Source organism: Morone saxatilis, unplaced genomic scaffold (assembly GCF_004916995.1).
Source record: "Morone saxatilis isolate NCDOM2014 unplaced genomic scaffold, NCSU_SB_2.0 Contig11, whole genome shotgun sequence".
Classification (NCBI taxonomy): Eukaryota; Metazoa; Chordata; class Actinopteri; family Moronidae; genus Morone; species Morone saxatilis.
In genome coordinates this window covers 22,761,723-22,779,030 of record NW_023339663.1, presented here as the reverse complement: position 1 = coordinate 22,779,030, position 17,308 = coordinate 22,761,723, and the positions used below count along the sequence as shown (strand labels likewise).

Genomic DNA, 17,308 nt, shown 5'->3' with positions numbered 1-17,308 from the left:
CACAAACACACACACACACATTATCAACCAATCTTACGTAATGGAAACTGAACAAATTTAATTTCAGATATGCCTCAATTTTGAACCACCTGTAATCATGTGACAGCAGGCAGACGGCAGGAAAAAAACTCAGACACACACACACTTTTTATGACTTAAAGTGTGATGTCACAGAAAAGTGAATGTGGTCTGGGCTTATTTCTTCCTGGGCTAATATAATTTTTCCACCGGTGGAGAGTCCCCCCCAAGAGCAAAATAACTCGGCGGTGGCATGCGGCAAACACACACAGATCCCTTGTCCAGACTGGAACTGGCCCTGGCAGGATCACAGCTCCCCAGTTGTTTATATCAGTGAGCAGAAGCTATCCATTACCCCGAGCAAGGTGCCTGATGCCTTTTTCCACCAGTGGTCAAAGTGATATTGGTTTCTTGTATTAGAGGGGAGAGGGAGGTGGAGGCATCTATGTCTGTCCAACTCCCACTCCCAAATCCTGTGAAATCAGATGTCAGAGCAGCTGAGCTTAAACTGTGGCAAAAGTCAATGAGTGTCTGAAGATCTGGAGAAAAGAGTAAAACTTTAAAGCTTGACATACCTTGCTAATGGTACCAAGTTGTTGTTTTGGGCACATTAGGGAGGAATAAGAGGCAGAACTGACCACAGGGGTGTTAGAAAGGTATACTTCTTTCATTTTTACAAATGTCAGGCTATTGCTATGGTTTGAAACTGTGGATCTCTGTCCTGGATATTAAAGTATTGCCCAAAATCATTCACCTGGTATTATTCTCAGGTGTAAATCTGAGTCATCTTCCTGGCGACTAGAATGACCTCCCACTGATCTTAAGGAGTTTAGCCACAAAAATATAAAATTAAAGAAAAGTCCTCCAGCAGTTTAGCATATTTGATGAAGCAATTGCATGATCCTTACAATTTTTGGGTTGTAGCCACATGATTGAATGAACTTATTATAAGTTGTCAGCTAAATAAATGTTTTAATGTAATGTAATCTGGTTATTGCCAGCATTAATAAAACAGAAAAATGTCCTTCTTTTCATCATGAGGTATTGAATCTCAATTTGATACATAGAAGATACATTTGCCTTGATAGAGATCGTAAGAAATTGAAGATTTTATCCTAAACAAACAATACATACTGCAGAGTGAAGTCCATTTGGGTATGTTCCAGACGCTATGTAGGTCCTCAAAATCAGTCACACAATTGGTCCGTGGCAGAAGGTTGTCAGTGTCCTCTCCAGTTGAAATGTGGATTTTTCCCCAAAATACCTCAATGGAGTTAATATAATTTTTAATATAGAACATTTCATGGAGGTTTTAAGTGCTTGCATGCCATCACTACGAGTTAAAGCCAACCCAGTTGTGGCTCAACGGTCACAAACAGGAGGTTGGATTACTAGTTAGGGCCATGCCTGCCTCCATATGGGTACACAGATGTGTTGGCACACAGAGAGACAGAAGAGTCTACTGGCCTGCTGCTGAGCCTGTTACACGTGCTAGTGGCAGGGAGACAGGCGTGGAGGTTGGCAGTCTGACAGACAGAGGTTCGCTAAGGAGTGGAGGCAGCATGGTGGCAAATTAACACTAGTCACCAGTCAAAACCCAGGCTATGTTTGGTTTTAGTGCAGCATTTGTTTACCACCTACCTTTTTAGTTAATCACCCATCAGTTGGATGCGCTATTCTAGTGTAAAAATTACCCATGTCTATTAAAAATGAAGGGAAATTTGGGGATTTGTAGTTTTTGTGGCCTTCAGACATAAAATATTTCCTATATAAGAGAGTGCCAGTGAGCTTAATAGTGCTCTGGGTCCCCTGAAAGTCCTGGTCTAAAGTCAGCTAAAGCATTTCATAGGGTGTTAACAGTTTCTCAGACACTCTGGTGGTCAGCTAGTAGCTCTGTTTTATGGAGTGTAAACCTTCAGTTCTGCATGGATCTTTTTTTAACCATCCTCCCTTTGAGCACTTCTTAGGCATTACGTGACCTGTGACAGCTATTCTGTGAAGTTTTAAAGGATGTACACTATATTGGACTGTGTGCAGCAACAAACAATCTTCCCGTTGTATTATTCCGTGTTGAATGAGTGACATGTTGTTATGTGATGGAATAGACAGATGCTTGTTGGTGTTAAGATACAGTCCTGGCTCGAGGTGTTAGTGAGCCGCCCCAGGCTGCCCTCCAGCCAGACTTCGCTTGGAACGCTATCATCACTCCAGCTCTCCAACAACCAAAATATCACCTCAGCCTGGCTGTGTGTTTGTTTACCTACCCTGCTTCTGCACAGGGCCGGAAATGTTTATACCAATCTTTAGTTAAATAGACAGGGTTGAGTTTGGGGTCTGGGGACCAGGGATGGAGATACCCAGGTTCTCCTTGTCCTCTTGTTCACCTCAGGATGTGGCCTGGGTCAGGGGGACATCTGTGGTCAGCATCAGGCTGAGAGAGGTGGAGGCTTGAGGATAGCTACTGTCATCAAATGGTAAACAGAAGGAAAAGAGGGGGCTAATTAGTTTTAACACAGGCCTAGAGATAAAGGGCTGTGGCTGACTGAGGCCGGGCTGGACCAGTGGGGGTATCTGAATGGCCTGGGGATCAGTCTGTGGCTAAACCTGAAGGCCTCTCTCAGCACCAGGTCTTCTAAACACAAGATCTTACGCACACACACTCTGGCCTGCAAACACACATGCACACATTTTAATAGGTAGGAGGCTTGGTAGCACACATTCACATCATTAGCGGCACACCTATACTCACAAAAATTAGCTGAGAACAAACAGAAAAAGAGGCTTTCGTATACACACCCGCCAAATGTACACACACTCTCCCAAAGCAGAAGTTGTCATCGGTGTGCTTAATGTGTTTAATGGAGAAGGTCAGCATACGTCAACGGTTTGGCAGGCGTTAGCATTTGTTTTGGTAACATTGATGCGTGTTGCATGTTGTTGCATGCATTGGTGACATATTTATAGGCTGTAATTCAGAGCAAGGTGTTGATGTGCAAACGTGATGAACTTGTCTAAATGTTTCCTTTTTTGATACACATTATGTGTCCAGGCCAGCTTTGTGAAGAGCTGAAAGTGAGCTCAAAGCACGTCAGAGCAGGTTTCAGATCAGCTACAAATCACGTGCTCTTCAGCAACGATGAAACCGTACACGGCCAGCATGGCAATATGATGTCAACTACCTGAGATGGTGATACTGTCTGAATGCACTTTCTGCCACTTTCTTAGCCTGACACTCATTCCAGGAGGACAGGATTTGATCCAAACGGAATGGTACAGTTTCCATAGGGAGTGCAGCCAGCCCCGCTTTCTCCTGGTCACTGTAATCTTTGGTGTCTTCTCCGAGTCAGGTGTAATCAGTCACACATCGCCACATGTTTTGACACCTGTCCTGTGTGGTGTGGAGGAAGTAAGCATATTACTCTGTCTGCAAATTACACTCCTTTCCTTTGGAAATACACACAGAGACAATAAAACCCATCTTTACATGAAGTAAGACAGACAGGTGGATTGTCAGAAAGGGATTAAAAAAGAAGGAGAGGAGAAGAAATGAAGGTTCCCTTACATTGTGGGTTTTTTGAGGATTGGATGACTTGTGAGGCGAGTGACTGTTAATGGGAAGAAATGAACGTGCTTTACTGGTGGATGTGACAGGAAGAGACTGTTCTTAACAAGGCGTCAGAGTCAGTCAGAGTTACAGATCCATCACTTCTCAGAGGCTGGGAAAAGGAGGGGGTGAGACATTTAAGGATATTCAGAGAGGGAGAGAGTCTGTGAAGGGTAGAGAAGAAGAGGGAGAAAGAAGGATTTGAGTGTGGCTGACAGCGCTGCATTTAATTTGGGCTGCCAGATCCTTTTTCATTTGACTCCCTCTCAACCAGCTTAGAGGCTGCGGAGGACTTGGAGGCGAAGGTTTGCCAGGATGTCTCAGATTAACACTGATGTGCCACGTCACACTTTAAGCCGGCCTGTAATTCATGTTCAACAGGGGGATACTCACACATTACACTGTGCTGTGCAGGACGTGATTAATTGACTCACACTCTAATATTGGGTGTAATTTGCCCATCCTCTGATGTGAAACTGACTTTATACTAGACTTACTGTATGTCGCCGTCCCAGGGATGTTATAATGGAGTCTTGGCTCAGAGCTGTGTAATTTCTAAACAGAGGATAGAAGCTCAAGGATTGCTTCAGGTAGTCTTTCCACTCAGTTCCACACAGTTTAATATTCAGGGGGAGATTTAATAGGGTCAGGTTTTGACATGTCTTACTCAAGGATGTAGTGGGTTTTAAACCAAATATAATTTTAGCCACTCTTTTAAGAAGACTGTTTTCTTTTGTATCGGAAATGGAATTTACTTTAAATAAAGATGTTGAGTTTTTCTTGAATGACCTATTTTTCCAGTGGTCCAGGTCATACTGTCATTTACACATCTTTTCATTTAGTTCTACTTGATGCACCTATTTTCTGCTTCTGCTTTTCTCTTTCAGACTATGCTCTTCCTGGCTAGAGTGGAGGAGGAGGGCCAAGCAGGGGAGGGAAGGAGGGAGATGGCAGAAACCCTGCTGTCTGCCTTGACAGACAGACACCAGCAAAGGCAGACATGGAGAGACAGGTAACACAATGTACCACGACTTTGTTCCTTCCATTGGTCCTCGAAAAATAAATCCTTAGCTCAGATGTGTGAGACAGGTAAAGTAAGACCCTCTATGAAGCATGAGCACTGACTCATATTATAACACTGACTCATATGTTCTCATATTCAAAATGGGAACACCATCACACACAGATAACAAGTTTCAGTTTGAATGCCTTGTTTTCCTAACAAAGATACAAGAGGTATTCATACAGTTTGCAGTGGGCTGCTAAGAAAATTGGAGTTGTATGAGCACCATGACAAATAAACAACCGATGCAAATATTGTAAGTGAACCCTCATTAAGGGAAATGGGACACAACCAAAACTTTGATGCTCAGTACAGAGGTAGAAGTTACAGCCAAGCGTATTATCTCATTTTGCTCAGAAGGATCAGAGCTATTGAAATGCTGAATGATAGCAAGTAACACCAAATGTTAGTGTAGTGCAAGCCTCATGTGAACTGTGAGGACTCGTTGGGTTAATAATTGGGATCACATTTTCAAGCAAAATAATCATGAATCGTCACTTTAGTCCTACTTTGATTCAGTGTGCATTGACAATGATTCCCTCTAAAGAGCTGATGTGAATTCCATAGATATGCAGTGGTGTAGTTGGTGTTTGTTTGTGGTCCTTGGGCCTGGCAGCTATCACAGCTATCACAACGACACGTGTGTCTTGGATAAGCCCAGTCACTTCCTTCCTTCCAGATAAGGGCAGGGAGCACAAGGATTAGAACACTGGCCATTCATTCAGATAAAGAAAGGCCTCTCTCACACACACACACACATTTCACACACACGAACCACACACCACAACACAACACAGACACGCTGGTGTTTTTTTTGCTTTGTCCTCTCTCATCTTATCATCTCCTCCGTAGCACTTACCAAGGACACACACGCAAATGCCTGGCCTGCATCGTATAAGCTGATCAGCAATTCACATAGTTTCACTGCATATTATCTCGTATCCCAAACAGGTTTTGACCCTCAAAGTGTCACACACCCATACACAACCAAATACACACGGTGGACCAGAGACATGATCCAGAGCTTAGAGGAAACCAAAAATTGCAGGGGCAGTAATCCCACTTGACAAATTCCTGAAAGTAACAGCTTTTTCTTCTTGAAAGGATATAAGTGTTTATTTACTGCACAACTTGTGTTCTTGGTTCCTCAATCTTTCCATGAATCCCCCTCTTGGCTTTTGAGGTTCCCCCCCCAAGTTTGACCCTTAAGGTAATGCCATCCAGAATGTACCCTTGGTAAACAGGCTGTTTCCACACACCTTCATTTTTTGCTGTGTCGACGGCCCCGCCTCAACAACTCTGATGTAGGCCTGCTCTGATAGTGCATTCCAGCTGTCCAGTGTGCCTGAAGTAGAAACCAATCCCACCACACCACACCCAAACTAAAATCAGCACTGACTCTCCACCATTGTGGTTCCCACCACACCACCAATTTTTTTTTAGGGTTTGGGCCATGAATAATTGGTAGTACACCAAAGTACTGGAACGGTGGTTTTTGGGCCATTTGCATGTAATTTTGGCCTTATTTTGGTGTTTCAGGTGCAATTTGGCAACAAAGCAGGAATGTGGTGTTTTTCACCTAAATGTCAAAAAATGAGCTCCTCTGGCTCTGAAACAAGCTTTTTCATTTAAGATGCCAATTTCTTCCAGAAACGAAACCAGCTTATCCATTCTAGTTTCCCCACCTCCAGTAAAAAACGCACAGCGACCTCGGCTAAGAACTTTGATGAATAGAGGGATTTGAGTGGCTCTCTCACTCTAGTTTGCATGTAATAGACAAAAAGTATGAACGGTGACTTTTGGCCATTTGCATGTAATTTTGGCCTTATTTTGTGTTTTCAGGTGCAATCTGGCAACAAAGCAGCGGAATGTGGTGTTTTTCCACCTAAATGTCAAAAAATGAGCTCCTCCCACTGCCGTCTCTGAAAAAAGCAGGCTCCTATTTCACTTTAAAGCCTGCCCATTCTCTTTCCAGCCAAAATTAATCCATCACGATTTTCCACCCCTCAGAAAAGGAGCACATGCGCGCACCCTGTCGCGGAACCAACCAGTATTGGATAGAGGGATGTTATGTGGGCTCTCTCACTTAGTTTGGCTGTAATAGACACAAGAGTATAGAACGGTGACTTTTTGGCCATTTGCATGTAATTTTGGCCTTATTTGTGTTCAGCGTGCAATTCTGGCAACCAAAGCAGGAATGTGGTGTTTTTCCCACCTAAATGCAAAAATGAGCTCCTCTGGCTCCTGAAAACAATGCTTCTTTCATTTAAGCTGCAGCTTCTCTTCCAGAACGACTTATCCATGCCAGTTTCCACCTCAGAAAGATCACAGCGACCCCCTCGGTTGAGATAGGAGGGATATTGATGTGGCTCTCTCACTTAGTTTTGGCTGTAATAGACAAAAGTATGAACGTGACTTTTGGCCATTTGCATGTAATTTTTTGGCCTTATTTTTGTGTTTCCCAGTGCAATTCTGGCAACAACAGCAGCGAATACAGGAATCGCTGTAATTGTTCCACCGTATAGAATGGTACAAAAATTGAGCCTCCTCTCCGCGGCCTGAATCAACCATAGTCTGTTTTCTCATGGTTAACCTGGCCGATGCTCATACTATAGTCACATGAACCCCGCGTTTTGTATTCCATACCAGTTCTAACAACCCTTCAGAAAGAGACAAGCGGACCCTGTCGCAAGTTGATGATATGATAAGAGGGGATCTTGAATGGTGGCATTCTCTTACTTAGTATTGGAGCTGTATATTAGGAAGCAAAAGTATTGAACGGTATGACTTTTGGCCGAGTGAGGTTGCATATGGGAATGAAGTCTTGCCTTATTCTCTTGGGCGCGGGAAGCGCGAGCCGAGAGATGTTCAGTTGTGCAATTCTTGGGCTAACAAAAGCAGGAATGTTGGGATGAACTTTTCCACCTAAATGTGCCGTCACACAATGAAGCTCCGGTATCTGGCTTCTTGAAACACAAGCCTTTCTTCATTTCACATGCGCCATTCTCTCCTGAACGACTTATCTCATACACCAGTTAATCCACTCCACAAAGACCAACAGACGACCTCTCGTTTAATTGACACTACGCCAGGGATTTGATGTGGCTCTCATCACGTAGTTCCTGGCCTGTAAGTAGCCCAGATAAATCCAACACGGTGACGCTTTTTGGACATCCCTCCGCATGTAAGTACTTGGCCTTTTTATTACTATGTGAGTATACAGGTGAGCAATTATGGCAACAAAAGCCAGGAGAGAGGGTGTCGAGTTGCTCTGTTCCCAAGATGGGGCCCCAGAAAATCCCGAAGGCACAATGCGCTAGCTCTCGAAACTACAGCTTATTTCATTTAACGCACCGAGCCCATTTCTCTTCCAGAACAAACTTTCATTCCATACCAGCCATCTTGTTCGCCTCACCATCAGAGAGAGCATAAGCACTCAGAGCGAGACCGCTTGAGCGGAACTCGGGGAAAAAAACAACCATGAGAGCGGAGGAGGAGAGGAAGAGAGGAGTAGATTCCGAAGGGCGTCAGCGCATCTAATTCTTGCAGGGAAAATCCCCTGATGGACTAGCTAGTCGTTCATGGAAAGTAGAATGGCACCGTATAATGAAAATAGCAATTGATTATCAGAGCCAGAGGAGCTCAAATTTTTGACATTTAGGTGGAAAAACACCACATTCCTGCTTTGTTCCAGAATTGCACCTGAAACGCGCATATAAATAGGCAACAATTACATGCTAAATGGCAAAAAGTCACCGTTCATACTTTTGTTCTATTTACTATGCCAAACTAAGTGATGTATGAGGCCACATCAAGATCCCCTAGATCAATACAACCGAGGGTCGCTTGTGACTATTCTTTCTGAGGTGGAACTGATGGATAAGTCGTTCTGGAAGAGAATGGCAGATTAATGATAAAAAAGCTTGTTTTCAGAGCCAGAGACGCTTCAATTTGCCTTTGACATCTTTAGCGTGGAAAAACACCACATTCCTGCTTTGTTGCCAGAAATGCACTGAAACACAAAAAATACCAAAAACCAAAAATTAACATCGCAAAGGGACCAAAAAGAAGGTCATCGTTACATACTTATTGTCTATACAAGCCAATAATAAGTGAGAAAGGAGCCACATCAAACCAACTCCCTCCTAAGTCATACGAACGAAGGGTCGCTGTGGCATCCTTTTTGCTTGAGGTGGAGGAATACCGATCGATTAAGTCGTTCTGGAAGAGATCAGCTATCCGGTTAAAATGAAAGATAGCATTGGTTTTTCAATCACCGAAGCCAGAGCCACACTCTATTTTTGTACAGGAATTTTTTATGCGTCCATAGAGATAAAAAAGCACACATCCCTGCTTTGAATAAAATAGCGCAGAGAATTGCTACTTGAAAAACATCATAAAATGAAAGAGCAAAATTACGATTGCATAATGGCCAAAATAGTCACCGTTTCATACTTTTGTCTATTACAGCGCATGATACTATAGCGAATGATGAGAGCCACATCAATATCCTCGTCATCATCAACCGAGGGTCGCTGTGCATCCTCTTTTGTGAGGTTTGGATAACTGATGGATTTATAAGTCGTTCAAAATGTGAGGAATGGCAGCTTAATGAAAAAGCTTGCTATTTCAGAGCCTGAAGGAGCTCATTTTGTGAGCATTTAGTGGAAAAATCACACATTCCCTGCTCATCTATCGCCAGATATATGCAACCTGAATACACCAAAGAATAACGGCCCAAGAAAATTCCAACGCACATTTGGCTACATATAAGATAATAACCGTTCATCGAGCGCCCTGTTTTGTTCCTTAGTTTACAGCCATAATATAAGTGATCCGAAAGGAGCCACATCTAACTCCCTCTATCATTCAAAGCACCGCAGGGAGTCTAAAGTGACGTCTTTCCTGAGGCAGGAAACATGATATGAATAAGAAATCGTTCTGGAAGAGAAAAGGCAGCATTAAACTGAAAAAGCGTGTATCAGAGCCAGCAGGAGCTCAATTAATATATGAGCGAGTGGTTAGGAGAGAAAACCACACAACAGTCTACTTGCTTTGGTTGGCCCAGAATTAGCACCTGAGAATCGACTAAGATATCTTGGCCAAATTATCATGGACGAGACATGGCAAAAAAATCACACGTATCATACTATTTTGATCTATATACCAGCACCAAACTAAGTGAGAGAGCCAACATCAAATCCCTCTATCATCAAGGCCAGGGTCGCATGCCGTGCTTCTGTCTAGAGGATGGAAACTGATGGATAAGTTGCAGTTCTGGAAGAGAATGGCATGCTTGTAATACTGAAAAAGCTTGTTTTTCAGCCATGGCCGTTTTGTAGAGGACTCATTTATTTGTACATTTAGGTGGAAAAAACACCTACATATTCCTGCTTTGTTGCCAGAATTGCCACCTGAAACACAAAATATCCCTATCCCCGCTCAAATTACACCCTGCAATGGCCAACAGATCACCGCGTCTAAATCCGGAGGGAGACAGTTGTATCTAAATTGTAACAGAGCCACGAAGTGATGAGAGCCGAGCAATCAACATCCTCATATCAATCCAACAACGAGGGTCCCGCTGAGGCACGTCTGAGGAATGGAAGACTGAGAAGAGACTTAAGATCCGAATCTGGATAGAAGACATAAACGAGCTGACATAGGGTGAAAGATGCCTGTTATTGTCAGAGCAGAGAGAGCCATGTGTCTCTGACATTTATGTGTGGAAACACACACACAGTCTCCAATACTGTAAGGTGGCCAGACATTGCATCTGAAACCACAAAATCAAGAGTTCAAAATTACCCTGCACAACTCTAATATTATAGATCAACCGAATCACTTTACTTTGTCCTATTACAGCCAAACTAAGTGAGATGAAAGCCAACCATCTAATAATCCCACTGTCTATACATTCGAGGAACAACGGAATGGGTCCAGAGCATCTATAACTGAGGGAGAACCTGATTGGAGATTAAGTCGTTCTGGAGAGAAAAATATGGCAAAGAGCTATTAAGATGAAAAGCTCTGCCTCTAGAGTCGCAGATGATAGCGTTCTATGTGTTAAAAACCCTGAACATATTTAGGATGTGGGAAACACCAACAATTTGCCAACTGCTATTATGAGTTATGCCAGAAATAAGCGTCAAGCAAAACATTGTAAAACACACAGAATGATATGGAGTCCTAGAACTAATACATGAACAACACCGCAAAAATGTTATCCGTTGGTGCGAGTATGACGCTTTTTATGGTAATGAACATATATCGAGTGTTATCATGAACGAAATACCTTCAAGAGAAGGAAGAAGCGCACATTCCAAAATCTCCCTCGTACACCCATCAATCCCGGATCCGAGAGTTTGCAGGCTGTGCACTTTGCTAATAATTACCTGGGTAGGGTGGAACCCGATGTAGAGTCTCCCGTAAGTCGGTTCTCTGGAAAGTAGAAGTGGCCAGCTTTCAAAGTGATAAACCAAGCTTATCCTTTTCAGTAGCCACGTTATCGGCCAGCTCCCAAATTAGAATTCCTAAACACCTTACTTAGGGTGTGTATAAAACATACTACCATCCGCTGGCGAACTCCTCTTAATCAGTTCCAGCTACCTTGAAGTGCCAAGCGGAATTGCAGCTGAAAATCCACAACCTAAAATACCATAGTGCCTATGACAACCATAGTCGCGATACATGCACGAGAGATGGTCAGCATAAGACACCGTTCAATTTACTTTTGCTATGTTAATATACAGCCAAACGATGAAGATGAGAGAGCCACCATCAAACCCTCTTACCATCAAACCGAGGGTCGCTGCAATCAGTCTCTTCATGAAAGGGCTGGAAAACAGCTGTTGGGAAATCTAGAGGATGAACCTCGTCCTCTGGAAGTAGGGCAAGGGCAGCTTTTTAAATGAATAAAGTCCTTGTGGGTAAAGTGGTGGGCGTTGGGGTGTTAGTGCGCGGCGCGAGAAGCCAGATGGTATGCATCCAGATGTGTATTAGGGGAGCAAAGTTAGAGTAAGGTTGGAAAAACCACCAACGAGTATCACACCTGGCTTTTTGGGTTGCCAGGAACCTTGACAACCGCCGGACACAAAATAAGGCGCAAAAAAATTAGCATGCAAATGTGCCAAAAAGTCACCGTTCATACTTTTGTCTATTACAGCCAAACTAAGTGTGAGAGAGCCCACATCCAAAATCCCTCATAATTCAAATCCACCGAGGGTCGCTGTGCATTCTTTTTCTGAGGTGGAAACTGATGGATAAGTCGTTCTGGATAAGAGAATGAGCAGCTTAAATGATAAAAGCTTGTTTTTCAGAGCCCAGAGGAAGCTCAATTTTTTGACATTTAGGTGGAAATAACACGACATTCTCTGCTTTGTTGCCAGAATTTGCACCTGAAACAGCAAAAATAAAAGAAGGCCAAATTACAAACTGCCAAATGGCCAAAAAGTCACCGTTCATGACTTTTGTCTATTACCCGCCCAAACTACACGAGAGTATGCACATCCAAATCCCTCTTATCATCAACCGACCAGGGTCGCATGGGCATACTCCCTTTCTGGAGGGTGGGTAAACTGATAAACTGAAGTCGCGTTCTGGAAGAGATGGCAGCTTAAAGTACAAAAGCACTGTTGTCCCAGTAGCCGAGAAGGCTCATTTTTTGAGACAATGTTAGGTGGAAAAACACCCACATTCCTGGTGCTTTGTTGCCAGAATTGCACCTGAGAAACACAATAAGAGAGCCAAAATTACCATGCAGAATGGCCAAAAAGGTCACGCGTTTCATAACTTTGTCTTAGTTGTGACACGCCACACTAAGTGACGCAGGAAGCCCACACAAAATCGCCCTCTCAATCGGACAACCGAGGGTCGCTGTTGCATTCTCTCTCTTGGAGGTCGAAACTTGATATCCGGAGTGAAAATCGTTCGTTCTGGAAGGAGAATGGCATGCTGTTAATACTAGGAGAAATAGCCTTTGTAGGTGAGCGCGAGAGAGCTTAGTTTGAGAGCGAGGAGAGGTGGACGAAAAACAACCGCCAGTTACCATGGCCTTTATGGTTGACCAGAAGTAGAGACCTGAACCACAAGTAGGTAAACATTGCGCGAGTAATTACCATGCGAGAGGAGAGGGCCGAAAAGGTCGACGCGAGTAATCGACTACTTTAACCTCTATTACAGGCCAAATCGTAGAGGTGGGAGAAAGCCAGCGTAAAACCCACCCTCTATGCGATCAGCATCGAGGGTACGCTGTGCATCGTTTCTGAGTGGTGGAAACGTGATGTGGAGGGATGTGGTAGTCGGTTTCGGGGTATAGTGCCCAATAGGCTAGCTTCAATGAAAAATCGACGTCGACCTTCAGAGCCAGAAGGGGGAGCTCTTTTTGACAACTTTAGTGAAGCTGGGATGGAAAAACACCCCACATAACTCACTGCCTTAGTGATTGCCCCAGAATTGCACCTGAAAGCACGAAAATCCTATAAACCCAGGCAAACATAAGACATGCGTATAGTTGGCCAAGAGAGGCGTGCACCGGTCCCATGTCGACCCACTACATTTGCTAATAACCAAGCCAAACAATAGAAGTGGAAGGGAAAAGCCACCCACCAGATATTCCCGTCTTATCATCCAAGGGTCCAACCGAGGGTCCGCCCTGCGAAATGCGGTGTCATTCCTGAGGTGAACTGATGAGCCATATCGGTGGTTTGCGCAAGGAGATTTGTGCGAGGGCGGTGTATAAAAAACGTCAAAACAAGCTTGTAGGGGGTTTACGCAAGTCAGAAGGGAGAGACATCAATTTTGTATGAGAAGGAGAGAGCTAGGAACACACACCACAATTCCTGCATTGTGTTGGCCACAGGATATATAGCATCCTTGAAAACACAAATGATGTAGCCAGAATACATGTCAAATGGGCCCAATTACGAAAACACACAGAGTAATGCGCGACCTGTTAACACTTTTGTCTATTACAGCCAAACTAAGTGGAGAGAGCCACTCAAATCCTGCCTATCATCAACCGAGGGGTCGCTGTGCATCTTTCTGAGGTTGAAACTGATGGATAAGTTCTAAGGGAATTCGTGGAGACCAGAAAGGAGCATTCTATTTTAATGAAAAAAAGCCTTGTTTTCAGAGCCCAGAGGAGCTCATTGTTTGACCATTTAGGTGGAAAAACACCCACATTCCTGCTATGTTGCCAGAATTGCACCTGAAACCACCAAATAACGTGGCGAACCATATGGCCAAATACTATTGGCAAAATGGCCTAAAAATATGTCCACCGTTCCAGCTAATTTTGGGTCTCATGTAACGAGCCTCACAAACATCATGTGGAGTGAGAGCACATCGGAATGTTCACTCGTATCATCATACCGCCGGTAGTGGGTCGCTGCGCCTGCAGTCGTATCGAAGGAGCATAGCGATGTGATAGAATTTAGACCGCGTTGCATTGAGAAGAGAATGGCAGTCTTAAAATGAAAAGAGCTTGTTTTCAGAGCCCAGAGGGTAGCACTCATATCCTTAATTACATGTTAGTGTGAAACATCCAAGCATCCTTGCATGTCTTTAATTGTTGCGACGTAAAATATCCAAGCACCTGTGCATAACGACCAATGCAGTGCTCAGAGATTGTGATCAGTGCACCAATCGCTCAATTGGAAAGTCACCTTCATGTGCTGAAGGGAGCGTATGTATGCTATTACAGCTCAGAAGACTAAAGTGAAGAGAGAGCCACCATAAGATTCCTCCCAATATCATCACCCAACTCGAGTTGGGTGCGCTTGTGCTGTTGCTTGTTTGCTGGAGTGGTGGGATAGACGATGGTGTGGATGCGTTCTGTGAGAGTGAGAATGTTGGTGGCTGCGTTAAGATGAAAAAGCGTTGTGTCAGAAGGGAAGCGGAGAAGGGGACTTCTTTTTTGACATTTCCTTAGGTTTGAAAAAACACAGCTCACAGTAATATTGGCTGCTTGTTGTTTGCTCAGAAAATGACGTACCTGTAAGAGACACACCCTGCGACCCTTGACTCACGATAGTGACATACGAAATGGCCAAAAGAGATAAAAGCCGGTAATCAGATGGACTTACTTTTGGGCTATTTATCTCACAGCCAAGAACACCATCAGTAGTGACGAGAAGCCACTCGAGAATCCCTATATCATTCAACCGAGGGTCCCTGGCGTTGTCGATATCTGCTGGTCTCTCTGAGGTGGCCACAACTGTGAATGGACTCAACGTAAAACAAAACTACCTGGACAGGAAGAACAAGCCCACCACCTAAATGAAGAGACAAGCTTATGTTTTCAGAAGCCAGAGGAGCTCATTTTTCTTGACATTTATGGTGTAGGAATTACAACACAATACAAATCTTTTATGTATGCGCGGCAATCTCGATTTGTCAATGCCAGAATTGCCCACTAGCCTACGCGGAAAACATCAAAGCAAGAATGAGTCCAAAATTACAATGGCATAAGGAGCCAACAAATCTACCCCAGCGATTTTCATTTGACTTTTGTCTATTTACAGCAAACTAAGTGAAGATGCCACCATCAAATCCCTCTATCATCAACCGAGGGTCGCTGTGCTATCCTTTCTGAGGTGGAAACTGATGGATAATCCGTCTGGAAGAGAATGGCAGCTTAATGAAAAAGCTTGTTGCCTTGTAAAATATGCAGTGAAGGCTCCCCCAGAAGAACTCATTATTATACCTCAAACGAGTTTCCGACATTTATGCGTGAGTTCAACATGAACGGAGCGCCCATTACACCAGCCCTTTGGTGCGAGAATTAGCACTGAAACACAAAAGTAAAGGCCCAAAATTACATGGCAAATGGCCCAAAAAGTCCACCAGTTCTAGCTATCAATTCTCGCCATTTCAAAACTTGAAGTCTGAATCATTCCTTGGGCATCAATATGAGTTAACTATGCCAAACTAGTGAGACGAGCTCGGACATCTAAAACATATCATACCCCTCCTGTACTAATTCATCCAACCGAGGGTAAGCTGTGCCATCCTTTCTGAGGGGAAACTGATGGATAAGTCCGTGAGCCATTCAACTAGTTTGGGTATGTAGGAGGTCACCATTTTCCCCCTTAATGTCGAGAAGCGCGGTTTCAACCGTTTAACATAGTAAAATGCTGCTATCTGGTTTGTTTCAGAGCCTAGGGAGGAGCTCATTTATTTTGTTGCCACATTTAGGTGGGAAAAAGAGCCGCTCATCACAATTCCTTCCAAAATTGCCCCTTTGTTGCCAAGAAATTGTCTATTCCTCTGCCAGTGCCCACCAACCTTGCAAAACCTGTATGAATACCTCTTGTAATCTTTGGTTAGGAACAAGGCATTAACAAAAGAGAAAACTTGTATTATCTGTGGGGCCATGATGATTGGTGTTACATTCCAGATCAAATGGGCCAATGAAAAATGTATCATCTCGTTCAGTAGAACACATTTATGAAGTCTAGTTGGTGTTATCAATATTTATTCAGCCAAACTAGAGAATGTGAGAGATGCCCAGCATCATGCTCTCTCCTGGCTTTCATAGAGTGCAGATTCCTCAACCTCGAGGGTTTTCTGACCCCTGTGTGCCCAATCACTTACTCGTGAAAGGCGTAAAGAAATCATGATCTGGAGTTAAGTTTTTCGAGGAAACCAATGGAAGGAACATCAAGTCTTCTGTGGTTCACATGGGTAAGAGTAGTAGTTGGGCATGACCCCTGTTTCCCCAAAATTCTGCCGTATAAAATTGGCTTTGTGTCGTGTTCCGTGTCCAATTGGCAGACAGCAAGGGGTATATCTGGGGCCTCGTCCCTCCCATTCCACGGTCCATCCCTGCACCTATGGCTCTCCCTCCGTCCCACTCTAAAGCCAGGAAAGAGCATAGTCTGAAGAGACAAGCAAAGCAGAAAAATAGGTGGCATCAGTAGAACTACAATGAAAAGATGTGTGAAATGACAGTATGACCTGGACCACTGGAAAATAGGTCATGTGCAGAAAAACCAACATCCTTTATTTAAAGTAAATTCCATTTCCGATTACATAAGAATAATGGCACAAGAGTCTTCCTGGGTGAAAAAAGCACAGCAGAGACCATTTACCTAAACATTTATATTTGGGTTGGTTTGCCATGGTAAATAATAAGCAACCAACTACGAAATCACACAAAATAAGCGGTCCAATAAATTACATTGGCAAATGGCCAAAAAAGTCACCGGAGTTCAATAAACAATGTCAAAAACCTGCCACCCTATATTTTAATTGTCTATCTGCTCCCATGAGAGGGAGCACATAACTTAAAAGTGAAAGAGCCACACCTTTTCGAGAGAGCGCGCGTCGCGCTGAGAGAATTATTCTTAGAGAGCTGGAGGGGGTCGCAATGTGCATCATGATCCCTACTCTGAAGGAGTGCGGAAACTGCGCGATGGAAGAGCTTGTTCCCTTTCTGGAAGTCAGCGTCAGAGTTTGGTCAAGTCTTGAAAAAATTGTAATAAACTTAATTTGTCACAGCGTCAGCCTAGAAGGCCAAGGGAGCAGCTCCATTTATATTGAACATTTAGGATTCGGCATAGGAGAAACACCACATTCCTGCTACCTGTTGCGTGACCCAAGAATATTAATCACCCTCTCCA

General features: G+C 43.7%; 1 protein-coding gene across 1 annotated transcript in view; it reads left to right on the top strand.

The window, feature by feature from the left end:
• The window catches only part of fto (FTO alpha-ketoglutarate dependent dioxygenase), a 122,757-nt gene that overhangs the window by 50,456 nt on the left and 54,993 nt on the right, over positions 1-17,308 (top strand). The window contains exon 9 of the mRNA XM_035682200.1: positions 4,510-4,634. Coding sequence (XP_035538093.1) covers positions 4,510-4,634 — 125 coding nt within the window. The remainder of the gene's footprint in view (positions 1-4,509; positions 4,635-17,308) is intronic.